Source organism: Sinocyclocheilus rhinocerous, unplaced genomic scaffold (genome assembly GCF_001515625.1).
Source record: "Sinocyclocheilus rhinocerous isolate Xijiao unplaced genomic scaffold, SAMN03320098_v1.1 scaffold852, whole genome shotgun sequence".
NCBI lineage: Eukaryota > Metazoa > Chordata > Actinopteri > Cypriniformes > Cyprinidae > Sinocyclocheilus > Sinocyclocheilus rhinocerous.
In genome coordinates, this window is record NW_015626422.1 from 740,079 (window position 1) to 755,528 (window position 15,450).

At 42.5% G+C, this 15,450-nt stretch overlaps 2 protein-coding genes and 1 pseudogene across 3 annotated transcripts in view; 2 read left to right on the forward strand and 1 right to left on the reverse strand.

Moving 5' to 3' along the window:
• The window catches only part of fam53b (family with sequence similarity 53 member B), a 15,282-nt gene extending 4,468 nt beyond the window's left edge, over positions 1–10,814 (forward strand). For both annotated transcript variants that reach the window (XM_016521584.1, XM_016521592.1), the window contains exons 2-5: positions 2,213–2,408; positions 3,720–3,774; positions 8,417–9,081; positions 10,302–10,814. In XM_016521584.1, coding sequence (XP_016377070.1) covers positions 2,322–2,408; positions 3,720–3,774; positions 8,417–9,081; positions 10,302–10,550 — 1,056 coding nt within the window. In that variant the 5' untranslated portion in view covers positions 2,213–2,321 and the 3' untranslated portion in view covers positions 10,551–10,814. The remainder of the gene's footprint in view (positions 1–2,212; positions 2,409–3,719; positions 3,775–8,416; positions 9,082–10,301) is intronic.
• A 1,329-nt stretch (positions 10,815–12,143) lies between these two features.
• LOC107715508 (phospholysine phosphohistidine inorganic pyrophosphate phosphatase-like) lies at positions 12,144–14,416 on the reverse strand (annotated as a pseudogene).
• A 553-nt stretch (positions 14,417–14,969) lies between these two features.
• The window catches only part of oat (ornithine aminotransferase), a 7,883-nt gene continuing 7,402 nt past the window's right edge, over positions 14,970–15,450 (forward strand). Inside the window, exon 1 of the mRNA XM_016521575.1 lies at positions 14,970–15,058. The gene's annotated coding sequence lies outside the window, so the exon portion shown is untranslated. The remainder of the gene's footprint in view (positions 15,059–15,450) is intronic.

The following is a 15,450-nucleotide window of genomic DNA, read 5'->3' on the forward strand; positions in this document are numbered from 1 at the left end:
AATACTGCAATACAATGGACAGAATTTGAAATCTGAGACTTTGTTTCATATTAAAAGTACCAAAGCACAATGCTTATTTTGATTTATTGGATGGGAAGTGCCCTTCAATGTTCCGTCCATTAACTGAAAACAAGCTAGACTAATCGATTCTTGGGATTTAGGAATCGATATCGTTCCGTAAAAATGAGAGTCGATTAATATCGAGATATCGATATTTTTTACCCACGCGTGTAAATGTTTCCAGCATTGCCCTCTCAGAGGATGATGATGATGATGATGATGATGATGTGAAGCTTCCATCTGCTCCTCCTGTGAGTGAAAGTGCTGCAGGTTTGGTGAGGAGATGATGACAGGAGTTGCTTTAGTCTGAAGTCTGTGGCTCGGAGGAAGTGTGGCGCTCCGCTGATTGCTCTCTGAACGTCGAGTCACGTATCCGCCGGCTGAAGTCACTCTCGCCCTTCAGATACAGCTTATCGCTGGCTGAGCGTCCCGTGAGTGTGGAGATATCAGACACCCAGCGTCACCACACGCCACACGCATGTCTGTTTGCTCAGCGGCTCAGACGAAAAATTAATATCAGGCATGTTTGATGTAAAGGGCTTTCAGCCTGTAGCACAATTTTTATGCACCTTTTTTTTTTTTTTTTAATGATTGTTTTAATTTTTCTGGATTTTGTGTATTATGATTTAATATAAAATTATAATCAAATTAATAGCTGGCCAATTGTGTTCCTACAAATTATAACACATTTAACAGTTTTATCAATTCATCTTTTATCTATTTTATCACGTTTATTGGGCTGGATGTAGGGTTGGGTATCATTTGGGTTTTTTTCCGATACTGGTGCCAAATCGATACTTTTAAAACAGTTCCGGTGCCTGAACCGATACTTATTAAAAAATACATAAATAAAAATTCCCCAAAAAATGAGGGATTGGCCATTAGCACTATAAACACATGATGTCTGTTACACTCATACTGGACGCCAGAGGGCGCCCTCGCACAGAAAATCCACATATCCAGTCACAGAAGTAGAGAACTCATGACCCTCCAGGAAATCCCTTATATGGACAAAGGCATGGCTGTTATAGCTGTAACTGAGTAAACAGAACATATAAACGTTTTGAATGATAAAACAAAGACAATAAACACTCGACTGCGACAATAAAGTTTACCGTCTCTATTAAAGCCATATCTGCTATTGTGACAAGAAGCCTCATCAGATCACAAAAGGAAGCATTTGACTGGTGTTGTGGAGTAAAAAGGTTATAATGTTTAGAAATGTGAATACAAGGGAGGTTTAGCTTTAGGCATTTTAATTTAAGCATGTTTAGCTTCGTTAACAGAAGGCATCAGAGCAAGTGTAATTACTGCATTCACGCGCTCCTCGGATGCTCTCGTTTCCCGAGTTGTGCTTTTAAGTTGGAATGTGAAAACAACATGGACACTCGCGTTACTACAAAGATGTGTTGGATTTGTATTATTAGAGCTTTCCGACTTGAATTCACGTGCATTTTCTCAGTCGGGAAATTATTTTTCACGTGCGGTGCCGGTGATGACGCTTCTTACGTCTTACGTCTGCGTTCTGATTCGGCTCTAGTACATACCGGTTATAATCAGCCCTGCTCTGTTTAGTTTTTTCTCTCTTTTCATGCTAAAAATATACCATAAGATGCACTTTGTAGAAATGTAGCTCGTCCAACTGTCAGATCCATAAACAGATCTCGGAGACTTTAGAAATCTAGTGATCTGATCGTCAGCGTTCAGAGACTCTGAGATGTTGATGTGAAGCTCTAAACTCACATCTGGCTCCCATCAGCGGCTCTAGATGGCTCTACAGTTCCTCCAGGAGCGAGGCAGCCGTGTGTTTTGATAACCGTGAAGTCACACTTATTTTCGGCCTGTCCCGGAGGAAGAGATCACATGACCTCGGCTCCGGACACGGCTCTACAGTGGTTTCTAGTAGTTTATAATGCTTTTATTCATGCACCCGGCTAGGTTTAGGTTAGGTTTTTTTTCTTCTTTTTTAAACTCCGATGTCATAAGACTTCTCAATGTCATGCATATCATAAAACTAAAGAGTGCACTGCTATAAAAATTTCAATCTGACTTTCTCGCTCAAAGATCGCAATCCAGCTTTGTAATTCATCGAGATAATATTGTTCCCTGAAGGGGATTTCAAAAGCATTTCTACTTCCTGTTCTGTGTCCAGGCTGAAGAGCGTTTGGTACTGATGTGGGAGTGATCGGATCGGATCAGCGCGGCACTCCAATGATGAGCTTCACTAGAACTGTCCTGCACTGGAATGGACTGTGGCAAACATGTGTGTTGCCATGGTGATTATTCACACTAAAACACTGGAAAAGAAGGCCGTCGATGATGTAGCATCCACAGAGTCTCTGCAGCTGGTAAGACCACGGCGCTTCACATTAGAGACGTCAGGCGTCATGCATAATTTACTCCCTAATTATCAGTGCTGAGCTCAGGATTCTGCTCCAGATCCAAGCACATTCTGTTTAATCAGATCCATGACAGTCAGGCTTGTAATAATCCTCATTAGCATGGCTGTAGGTTTGACAGGTTAAATTGTTGGATTAATTTAGGAAACAATAACACATTGAAATACCCCATCCAGACCTGTCCATCATCTTACACTGATGCAGTTTCTGATGAACCTGATGCAGGACGGCTGACTGTTAGAATGCAGTTATATGTGACCCTGGAGCACAAAACCAGTCATAAGGTTCAATTTCTCGAAATTGAGATTTATGCATCATCTGAAAGCTGAATAAATAATCTTTCCATTGATGTATGGTTTGTTAGGATCGGACAATATTTGGCTGAGATACAACTATCTAAAATTCAAGATATGAGCACAAAAAAAAAATCACCCTCATATTTATATCATATGATATAGTTTAGAAATATCACATCAGCAAGAGTCCTGCTTTTCCCCGATATCTGCACCGTTGCAATTAATACAACAGTTAAATATAAAAGAAGTTCATATTGTCTTACATTTTAGATCAGATTTTGTCAGTTTAACTCATTTTCGCCAACAAAAGTAGTTCAGTCAAAGCCCCAGCAGAACTGTGAATGAATCCACCTTTTTGAACGAATGATTCATAGAGAGTCACTTGCTTCGTTTCTGAATGAATCAGCGATTTGAACGAATCGGTTGAGTGAATGACTAAATGACTCACTCACAAAGATAGTGATTCATATTTAGAGTATCGCTTATTATAACCCATTATTATGCAATAGTGAATCAGAATATTTCTTTCTAACGCTACTTTTTGTAATGTCTGCTCAGTGCTTTTCTGATTTAACACCATAATTGCTTTTAATTATCTTTTAGGGGGTCATTTCACAGCCAAAATTGTGTGGTTAATTTGCAATTAGATAAATCAATCGGCATTCATATAGTTAATTAGGTTAAAACTTTTAATTGCTTGACAGCACTAGTAATTTTATGACTTGTAGTAAGCCAGAAATGACTTTGTTTTCTGTATAGACACCCTGTCGTTGTGAAGCTGTTTGGCGTGTTTGAGTCGATCAGACTGATAATCTGTCAGACAGAGGATCCTCACTGCATGTGCGCTCTAGCGAGCTTTAGTTGTGGTTTACATGTGCACTAGTTAGAAGGCACATGGAGGGGTTTCCTGTCCCCGGTGTGCTTGTGTAGGACGCTCATCTGATCCATCTGTGTGTTTCTACAGCATGAGCCGCCGACCATGAGCCAGGGGACGGCCCTCTTCTCCTTTGGAATCATGGGTAAGTACAGATACACTGCAAAGTTGACTTTCTGTTCCCTTCACTGATTGGATCAGCGTGTCTTCACCTCCATGAAAGAGCGAAATAGAACGTGTGCTGCCCTCAACATCTGCTCATTTAGCTGGTACCCACGAGGCCTAGTTTCAGACGCCACAGGTGCGAGCGTCTCCGAGCTGAACGTGTGTGAGCAGCTCGATGTTTGTTCTGATACTCTTTGTCTCCAGAACGACTCCTCTCAGAAAACAGAGCTAGTCTTTGAGTGGAATAAACAGAGTTGACTGATCAATAGGGTTTTGTGCTGTGTGCCCACGGCCGGAGGATTTCTGCTTTTGAGAAACATGCTGCTGTTCTGATCCGCTGGGTGTGAACCTGAGCCACACGCTGCCATCTGAACAATCCCTGGACATCGTCAGGGCCAGGGACCCCCTCATAATTATATCAGTGATTAAGCAGATGCTTACTGTAATGTGCACACTTAGATGCCATTAGAACTTACATTTCTGTGGAATTTTTTTTCTGGACTCGGTTTTAATTTAAATAATCTAAAAGCATTTCTAATCAATTGCATATATAAAACTTTAACAACTTAATATTTCATTAAATTGTTACGATAATATGGCCAGATGGAATGTTTTATTTTTTCAGAAATACTGTGTTGTCCGTTTTAATTTTTCTGGATTTATGCATGATACATATTTATTATCAAAAACAAGTGGTGAGCAAAGCATTAACAATTTAATCTTTTAAAATGTCATCAAGTGTAACAATTCCTTTTAATTTTAACATTTATTAATATTATTACTACTACAACTATTACTTTGAGAAGTACATTATACTGTGCAGTAGTAATATATTTCTGTCACAATTTCAAATTAAACCAAACTCTTATTTTGACGGGTTGTCATGAAGACCTTTGAGTTTCTGTGCTTTTGTCAAATGAAATGGTCAAAATCTCATGATCTGAGTCTAGCAGCTCTGGAGATGTGGTTCATGTCCTCATATAGGGAATGGGTAGGGGCTGGGTATCGAGTTCGAATACTTTTTAGGCACCGACCGAATTGCCTCGATACCATTGAGTTTCAAAAAATGTCTTGTCGTTCGCTACCACATTTTGATACCTAAGGGGTTAATCTCGTCAACTTCAGTGAGCCAATAAGCATGCAGCATGGTTGATGTGCCTAAATCAAGTTTTTCTGGGTTTCTTATGCACAGAACGCTCGTCATCAGAGACAGGGCAGGATATGAACGCGTAATATGATTGACATATGAGCTTCCTCTGAGTCAGAACGGCGATCGCAGAAAACAGACTGAGAGCGCTGGAAGCAGCTAATGGTCATCCGTAAATCAGTGGAAAATTAATAGATATTATGATTCTAAGCTATGCTTTTTAAAACGAAAACGCACTAGTGTAAAAGTAGCCTAAAAGATGTGGAAACCGAAAACTATTTGAACTTTATTAAAACTATTTGCACTGATTTGTTGTGTTGGTTTCATCTTGTTCCTTTGTGCAGTGGCTCAGGAGATTCGTTTTTTTTTTTTTTGAGGTAATGTAATCTTGTTAAAACAAATTTCAGAAAATTGATATAAAAAAAAAATTATCGTTCAGGAACCGGTATTGAAGTCAAGGTATCGGTATATTTTTGAACGATACCCAGTTACGCATGCTGCAGTATGTGTAGTAGAGAAAACTTAGACACCGTAGAGTATAAGTATATAGTGTATAGTATGAGTTTTTAGTATAGAGTGTGAGTATAGATTATGTAATATTGAGTGTATGTAGTATAGCGTGGAAGTATAGATTGAGTATGTAGTATTGAGTGTGATTATAGATTAAGTAGTATAGAGTGTAAGTATAGATTATGTAGTATAGAGTGTGAGTGTGTAGTATAGAGTCAAGTCAAGTCACCTTTATTTATATAGCGCTTTTAACAATACAGATTGTGTCAAAGCAACTGAACAGCATTAATTAGGAAAATAGTGTGTCAATAATGCAAAAATGACAATAGTAAACACTCATTTTTCAGTTAAAGGCAGTTCATCATTGAATTCAGCGATGTCATCATCCAGCTCAGTTCAGTCTAACTAGGTGAAAGAGTCTCTATGTGCTGAGAATTAACTGATTTCTGTGACATGAGGCGGCTAGCAGACGGTCGGTTTAGCCAGTCTGTCTGCTTCCTGACCTGGGCCCCAGTTAGTCAAGTACAAACTCTAAGACTATGTGCCTATGTGTCTAAGACTAGAGTGTGATTATAGATTAAGTAGTATAGAGTGTAAGTAGATTGAGTATGTAGTATAGAGTGTGATAATAGATTTAGTATAGAGTGTGAGTATAGATTATGTAGTATAGAGTGTGAGTATGTAGTATAGAGTGATTTATAGATTTAGTATAGAGTGTGAGTATAGATTATGTAGTATAGAGTGTGAGTATGTAGTATAGAGTGTGATATAGATTTAGTATAGAGTGTGAGTATAGATTATGTAGTATAGAGTGTGAGTATGTAGTATAGAGTGTGATTATAGATTAAGTAGTATAGAGTGTGAGTATAGATTGAGTATGTAGTAGGGATGCTCCGATCAGGATTTTTGCAGCCGATAAAGAGTACCGATTTCTTGTCATGGTAAGTAACCGCTTCAAGCTTTATATAGACTGTTTCATCGGGCGCACGCGCCTGGCCCGAAGTTAACTTCCGGTCTGTGTTTGTTTATCAGTCTGGCTATGGCACCGGCTACAAACGCAGATAAAGTTAAGGTGATGAGTAGACTGAAGTTCTCAGGTGACTCAGGTGGTTGTGCTGTGGGATGTGTTTCCCATACATTTATTTATTTGTGGCGCTCGCCACAATATCAAAACTGACCGATTTTCCAAAAGGCTTCGCTGAATAAACATGAGCACGAATTTCGTGCGTGTTTGTGTGTGTTTGTTCGCCTGATCGGGAAGTTGCAGTGACACAAACAGTGACACATTCCAGATAAAGTTTGAAAGGAGTAAAGCCTGTGTTAATGCTATTGAGTAGGCTAATATGGCCAAAGAAGACATTTTGTTTTATAAATAAATGTTCATTTAAAAGCAGCCCACGATCAGCGTGTTATGTTTCCGTTATCCCTTACGGCTCTGACGAGGATTTGTTTCGTCCTCCACGCTGTGACAACTCACAAAACACTATTTTTAGCCAAGCAGCGCAGAGAGCCGCTTCAGAAATGTGCCGCGGCTGGCCGGTGTAAACACAAGCATTAGAGCGGCCGCGATCAGCTCCGGTTCCGTGGAGCCGTAACGCGCCGCAGACACGTGCAGTGAGGCGCAGATCAGATGGATGAACCATCCATTCATCATATCATCATGCAAAACATACACGACAAATAGCGAATTTTTCATTGTTGCTCGAAACGTCATAGCATTTCCACACCGGCAATGACATGACTGTGGCGCCAAATCATTTATGTCCCCACGCATCATGTACCATCCATTCATCATATCATCATGCAAAACATACACGACAAATAGCGAATTTTTCATTGTTTCTCGAAACGTCATAGCATTTCCACACCTGCGATGACATGACTGCAGCGCCAAATCATTTTATGTCCCCACGCATCATGTACGTTGTCACGCGTTGACGTCATCAAATTGCGATCAGTTTGTGAGATCGGCCAAGTTAGTGAGTACCGATCGAGTCATAAAATGTGATTATCGGCCAATACCGATCTCCGGCCGATCGATCGGAGCATCCCTAGTATGTAGTATAGAGTGTGATTATAGATTAAGTATGTAGTATAGTGTGATTATAGATTGAATATGTAGTATAGAGTGTGATTATAGATTGATTATGTAGTATGGAGTGTGAGTATGTAGTATAGACGAGTATGAGAGTGTAGTATGTCATGTTTCTCACGTCTCTGTTGTCCCCAATCACGTTTCATATTATTCTGAGTAACTTCATGATTTATCGCACCGCTGGCGATGTGTTTTTCGGCAGTAGTTGGTCAGCGGTCTCATGGGGTGCGAGTGATTCATGTTAAAAGCCAGTAACCAAAACACACTCTTAACACACAGATGTTCAGCCGTCTGGAAGCCTGCCACCAATCAGACGGCTCTATTTCTGGCTCTTTGTTTCTCAGGCACAGCTGTGTTGCTTGTGAATGTCTACAGGCTCTTCCTGTGAGCTCGACCCTCCTGCTTCTCTTTTGTTCGCCTCTGTTGTGTTAGAAGCGTCTCAGACTGGAGGTCGATACATTTACTGGAGCAGATCTGAGGTCTGTGTAAGCGCTCGGTGAAGAGTGTGAAGCAATGATCATTGTAGCCAATCACAGACATATCTGTTGAGCATGTGAACACAATGGCCAATCAGAGCTGTTTGAGAATCCGCTCAAAATGCCAGAGGGAAATGCTGGTATCGTCACATTTTTAAAATTTCAATACGGACATCGGTACTTTTGACAACACTAGTTTGGTGCATGTTGTCTCAAGCTAATCTCAAACTGTAGTGAAACGAAAATAGGGTTGTATGTATGCTGCTCGTGTGTAAATGAACACATTGCTGCGCTTCGCTCTGAAACACGCAGCACATGCATTTCACTAACTTCCAGCAGTTTTATTGCGATTCATCGTGTCTCTGATTCTCACGGCAGCTGTTGTGTGTTGTAGAGTCTGGACACTGGCCGGAGGTTGGCGGGGTGTGTGGCGTCCAGCAGCGGCCCGTGGGCTCCAGTCTGGAGAGTCTGTGGGACAGCGTGCGAGAGACGTGCTCGGCTCGTGAGGCGGGCGCCGCCGGTGGCATCAGCGGTCTGCTGCGTGACCTCAGTCTGAGCGAAGCGCCCTCTCCTGGCAGCGCCGCGCCACCCAGCAAACGCCAGTGCCGCTCGCTGTCCTGCTCCGGCGAGCTCGGCTGTCGCTCCTCGTGGCGGCCGCAGGGGTCGCGCGTGTGGACGGCCGTGGAGAAGCGCCGCTGCCACAGTGGGGGAAGCGTTCAGCGCGGCGCCTTTGCTCCATCCGGGTTTCCCGCCATGCAGCGCAGTTTCAGCTTCAGCCTGCCGACACGCATCAATCCGCCGGAGACCTTCAGCCACGGCTTCCCTTTCTCCGCGTCCCCGCAGACGCCACAGGCTCTCTACCTCTCGCACGAGCAGATCTGCCCCAACGAGTCCAGCTCGCCCGACTCCACGCCGGAGCTGGAGCGCCGCAGACAGGGACTCGCCCGCAGCCGGTCACAGCCCTGCGTCCACAACGACAAGAAGACCGGCGTGAAGCGGAGGAGACCGGCGGACTCTCACAAACACAGGCCTTCACTGGACCTGCTCAAGATGACACAGGTGTGTGTGTGCGCGCGCGTTTGTGTGAGATTGTGTGTGTGTGTGCGCGTGCGTGTTTGTGTGTGTGCACGTTTGTGTGAGATAGTGTGAGTGTGTGTGCGTGCGTTTGTGTGTGTGTGTGTGTTTGTGTGTGCACATGCATGTGTGTACCTGGTATTCAGTACAAGGATAGTAATACCAGTAAATTTTGACCTTGTGGGGACATTTTTTTTGCTCCCTATGAGGAAGCAAGCTTATAAATCATACAGAATGAAGTTTTTTGAAGATGTAAAACTGCCTGCAGTTTTGTGTGAGGGGTAGGTTTAGGGTAAGGGGATAGAAAATACAGTTTGTACAGTATAAAAAACATTACGCCTGTGGAATGAACCCATAAAACATGGAAACCTATGTGTTTGTTCCTGCATGATTACTGTGTTCATTGGGTTTGTAATGGCTTCTGTCTACTAGATGAGGATGTGAGGCTGTTTCTGTCTCAGTCTCTGTTGTAATAAACCCCGTACTAACTCCAGTGATGTTCTCTGATAAACCGCACGTCTATAGTCACTGATCACCTTCTTGAGGTCAGAGGTCATCCGGTCAATGCACTGTTTCCGGGAATAAGAACTGAAGCATTACATGAGCACAACCCTCTCTGTGTGTGTGTGTTTATCGTTTGCTGTAGCCACACACACACACACAATGTTGATGATTGTGTCAGTGGAACAGCAGCTCCATTTACAAACCAAATATTCTGTTTCTATGGTAACGAGGCCTGACCGCTGATGTAATGAATAAGAGCTGGTCAGTTAGTTGTCATTAGTGAAATATCAGACATGTGATTGGCTAATCAACAGAACAAATCCATCGAGACGTTTTTAACTTCAAACCATCACTTACGGCTAAAATCTGAGTCCATAATCCATAATAACGCTTCCTCCAGTGAAAAAGTGTTCTGGTGTGAATCAGGAGAGAAATCTGCACAGATCAAGCAGCGTTTAAACAGCTCTAAACACATATGAGAGACAACAGCAGATGCACTTTTTCACTGGAGGAAGCGTTATTATGGATTATGGACTCGTATTTTAGCCAGAAGTTTGATGTTGATGTAATTTCTGCACTTTAGACAGCATTAAAAACTGTCTTGGTTGAGCTGTAAAGTTGAGTTTGAGGAACAGTAACTCTGCTGCTGATGTCACGTGTGTTTCTGTTGTTAATGTCACCTGTGTGTGTGTGTCCCACAGAAGCTGCAGGACTTTCACAGTCTCAGCTGTCCAGGATTCACTGGAGACGAGCAGACGCTCCACGTAGAGGGTGACGTCACGCTTGACCAGCACCAGACCAAAGAGGACACCGTCATCCACCAATCAGAGGCCAGCTGGAGCGGCGGGAAGGAGCGTGAGTGTCTGTGGGCGGGGCTTTGCAGCCGGAGGGGGCGGGACTCATTCCAGCTGGGCGGAGAACTGGACATCGAGCAAATCGAGAGGAACTGAGATGATTCCCAGTATTCCCGTTGGATTATTATGGACGAGCGCTTCAGCGAGTGGACGCGGGACACATGTAATCGACTCAGGGTGAAGCACACGGAGAACGTCACGTCATCAGAACGTGAGCCGTGCCGCGTGTAAACACGCATGCATTTAGATTAGCAGGAGCCGACTTGAGAAACACTCGTGCTCTGACGTTCACACAGACACACTCTCTCTCACACACACACAGACACACTCACTCTCACACACACTCTCTCACACAGACACACTCACTCTCACACACACACACACACACTCACTCACTCACTCACTCACAGACACAGACACACACACACACACGTGTTAAAGGGCTTCAGATGTGTAACAGTAGTAATATCAGGTAATTGAGTTCCTCACTGGTGAAAAAAGCTATTAGATCTATTTTGTGTGTGTGTGAGAGAGTATGTGATAGTGTGTGAGAGAGTGTGTGTGTGAGAGTGTATGTGATAGTGTGTGAGAGAGAGAGTGTGTGTGAGAGTGTATGTGATAGTGTGTGAGAGAGAGTGTGTGTGTGTGTGAGAGAGTGTGTGTGAGTGAGTGAGTGAGTGAGAGAGAGAGTGTGTGTGTGTGAGTGAGAGAGAGAGTGTGTATGTGTGTGAGTGAGAGAGAGCGAGTGTGTGTGTGTGTGTGTGTGTGTGTGTGAGTGAGTGTGAGAGAGAGAGTGTGTATGTGTGTGTGTGAACCCATCGGGCCAAATGAAATATAACAACATGGATGAAGACTGTTAGAGTCTAACAGCAGCTTATTTCACTAGCTTTATGTGCGAGGGTTAAAAGTGGCCTTAATGTTTAGATGAGCAAATATGATCGTAAACGAGCCTGGAGAATCTGCTGCGTTAGAATAGAAGCGTCTGCTTTACATCAGCATCAGAGCTTTATTACACCTCGACTGGAAGAGCAAAGTGAGACTGGAGCGTGTTGTGAAACGAGCGCAGCTGTAAGAAACACAAAGACGTCTGTGTGCCTCGACCTCTGCTCCAGATCTCCATGATGCTGTTTGTTCTGCAGCGCTTCATGTCTGCCAGCATCACGCTATTGTCCTGAACGAAGCTCAAACACCAAACCGCATGAAGCAGTCACCGGAGCTCCAGCAAACATCACGAGATATTCTGCGTTAAGATAACGAGACACGAAGAAGATAAGTTTGCAGTGCCACAGTTAAGGCACATTTATTTATCAGCAAATTCACGATTATTGATCATGGTGAATGTAAATTCAAAACAACCATAGTGTGAATATTAGGAGGATTAGCATTCATGGAAATACACAAAAAGACTTGGTAACACAATCTAAAGCCTTTATATATAATGCATTATAAAGTAGTTTTAATGCACTATTTCTGCCTTGTAATGCATTGTATGATCTCATAATAGTAACCACAGTTATAATACTCATCTAGTCATTGCTACACCTTTAGGAAGTGCAATGCATTAAAACACATGAATATAATGCATTTTAACTTTGGCTACATTTATTTATGCAAAGATACAATGCATTATCCTGTACATTATGAATACCTTTATAATGCATTGCACATGTTCACAGTTTTCTTCATGTGTCAGTGCAGCTTCACAGTCAGTGCGTCATCGGTCACGAGTGTCATGTCCTGATCGGTCAGTGATTGGTCAGTACGGCGGCCGCGAGGTCGTGCACGTAAGCGTCGGCTCTCACGCTCGGCCTGCGGGACAGAAAACACCAGTCAGAGACACACTGCAGGAAAGAACCAGAGTTACTGTGAGGTCAAAGGTCAACCGGAGTCAGGTCAATCACAGGCTCCATGACGTCTCAGATGACCGTCACTGGATCTGACAGAGTGACATCAGATCTGAGCTGGTCCCTGTATTCACTATTAAACACAAACTCTAATCTGGAGTCATTAGCAGCAGTTCCAGCGCATTAACCCTTGCTGGTTCAGGTGATGGATCACAGTTACAGTGAACGATCGAGGCCTGATGCTTGTGTGCTGGCGTGTTCAGATGTTTACAGCGAGCGTCTTATCATCTCAGATCAACAGGAAAGACGGGCTCATTTGCAGCAGTGGGCGGCTGCGGAGAGCCTAATGATGTGTCAAACTCACTTCCTGCACAGACGCACTGCATGCTGGGAATGAGCACTGCTCTCAGGTCCATTAAATGACCAGAGGAAGGGGCGGGACTTATAGAGGGTTCAGTTGTTCTGATTGGGGGAGGAGCTCTGGGGAGGTCATGTGACTGGATAGAGTGTGACGTCACATGATCATTTCAGCTGAAAACGATTTTACACTAGCCTTAGAAAATATAACCTGTGGTATTTGCAAACTACTGTTTTGTATTATTTGATTAATAACATAATAATGATGAATAAACGTATAAATTAATTAATATAAATTATCTTATTTATTATTTAATAATGATTTATTTATAAATAAATTATTCCTTTTTATATTTGTTTCTTTAGTTTTTGTCAGTCTTGGATTTGATCCAATTCTGATTTGTTGTTTCTTGTTGAAAACAGTATTTGTGTCATTTTGTTGATTATATTTTGTTGTCAGTGTAAGAATCTGCTGAAGAGACTGCACTCACTGGACTGCAGCGCCACCTGCTGCTCACACACAGATCATGCAGGAAACTAATTCAGCTCGATTTCTATTGTGCCTTCCAACACACACTATTCCACAGCAGCTTTAACACTCACTCACACACACACACTCACTCACACACACACACACACACACACTCACACACACACACACACACTCTCACACACACACACTCACACACACACACTCTCTCACACACACACACACACACACACACACTCACTCTCTCTCACACACACACACACACACTGACCTGTATTTGCCGGTTCTGACCTGAAGACCCTTCATCCCGCAGCGCTGAGCTCCACCGACATCATTGAACAGATCATCACCAATCATCACAACCTGACACACACACACATCAAATCAACAAATATTCAATTAATGTGTGTGTGTGTGTGTGTGTGTGTGTGTGTATGGGGGGAGGGGGGGAGAGAACACGTGACTGACACTGATGTCGAAGCCCATCACACGCAGCTTCTGCAGAACCTCTCACGCGTGTTCTGAGTCTCATTAGTGCAGAAACGCACCGTCAGACCGGAAGCCATCAGCCTGACACACACACTTCAGAGCACACAATACTACTCATACTGCACACTGCACCACATATAGTGCATACTGCATACTTAGTGTTTATGCGAGGGTTGTTTTATATTTTTATACATTGTGTTTATTTATTTGTCTGATCAAATAATGAGTCAAGAATGATGACAACTGACATTACTTTCATTCAGCACACTGAAAATTGTGGGATACTCAGTACAGAATAGCATACTAAATCACATCATGTCACATATCAAATAAAGATACAGCAGAAATAGAAAGACTAGTTTCCCAATTCAGCTAAGGGATGTATACTTAAGATTTTGGCTAATGTAGTATGCATACAGAAAGTTAGCATACTATGAACAGTATGTAGAGAGAGAGAGCACTAAGTATGGTAGTATGCAACCATTTCGAATCTGTTCGATCTGTTATGCAAGACTCTTGTCAATACATGGTCAACTGTATTGAAATTCATATATTATTATATGTTGTTATTATTATGCAAAGCAATGAAAGTGTCCTGCAATATTTAATGAATAACTTTATTTTGTAAATCGCGCGCTAGTTCTCACCTCCTCACTGCTTCTCCAGATCCGTGTATCGCCTGTCCTCCTCTCTCTCCGCTATCATACAGAACTCCACATGTCTAAAATAACTCCTTTCACACTCTTCAGCCACTCCACACTGCTGCCTGCGGCCATGCTGCGGACGCGACTGCGCATGCGCGGCGCAGGGGCTTCTGGGAAATGAAGTTCAGCCGCTTAATGCCGGAAGCGCGCGCAGATGCTGCTGACCAAAGATAAAATAAAATAAAAAATAAAATACACAAGGATGTTTTTCGTATGTATTCGATGATGATGATCATAATAATAATAATAATAATAATAATAATAATACTTATATATATAAAATTAATTTATTTTTAAATGTATAACTTTGCCCAAACTACATTTGAAATAATATTGAAAATTTATGTTTCAAGCACTTTAAATTGCTTTACTGTCTGCCAAATTAATAAATGATTACTGTGTAGAATACAGTGACAATGTATTTTAGACAATATTTGGCCAAAATTATATCAGGGGAGATGAATAACTAGTGTTGCGTCACACACTTTGAGTCTGTTCACACACTCAGTCACTTCAGATTAATCACTTACAGTCGCAATAAAACTATTACAGTATCAGAATGTTTTTACATTTATGCAGAAAATGGTTAACCATTCACAGCGCTGAAGCCGGTTGCGTCATGACGCAGCGTGACGTGTGTGCGTGTATTTGAATAATCCGTCTAGAGGCAGCGTGAGACTCGCTGGAGGCACAGAGTCGATCAGCGCGGACCCGCAGCAGGTAAAGCACACACATAAACACAGAAACCCGCGTTACAGCCGCGTACAGACATACGGGTCAAACACACACCGCGCGGTTATTCATAATGCAGCGAGGGCTGATGAATATCCATAAACACGAGTATGTTAATGAGGCGCAGCAGTTAGGAAGAGGAAGATGATGAGGGTTAGACTGATGAAGGTGAGGAAGATGCAGATTCGGTGGGAGTTTATTCAGTGATATTCAGATACTTTATGTTAGTAATATTTAAATGTATTTAAATTGTTACTTTATTGGTAACTTCTCTTGACTGCTGTGTAACTGTATTCATTCTAAAGACCTGTGTGTGTGTGTGTGTGTGTGTGTGTGTGTGTGTGTGAGAGAGAGAGAGAGAGAGCGAGAGAGAGAGAGAG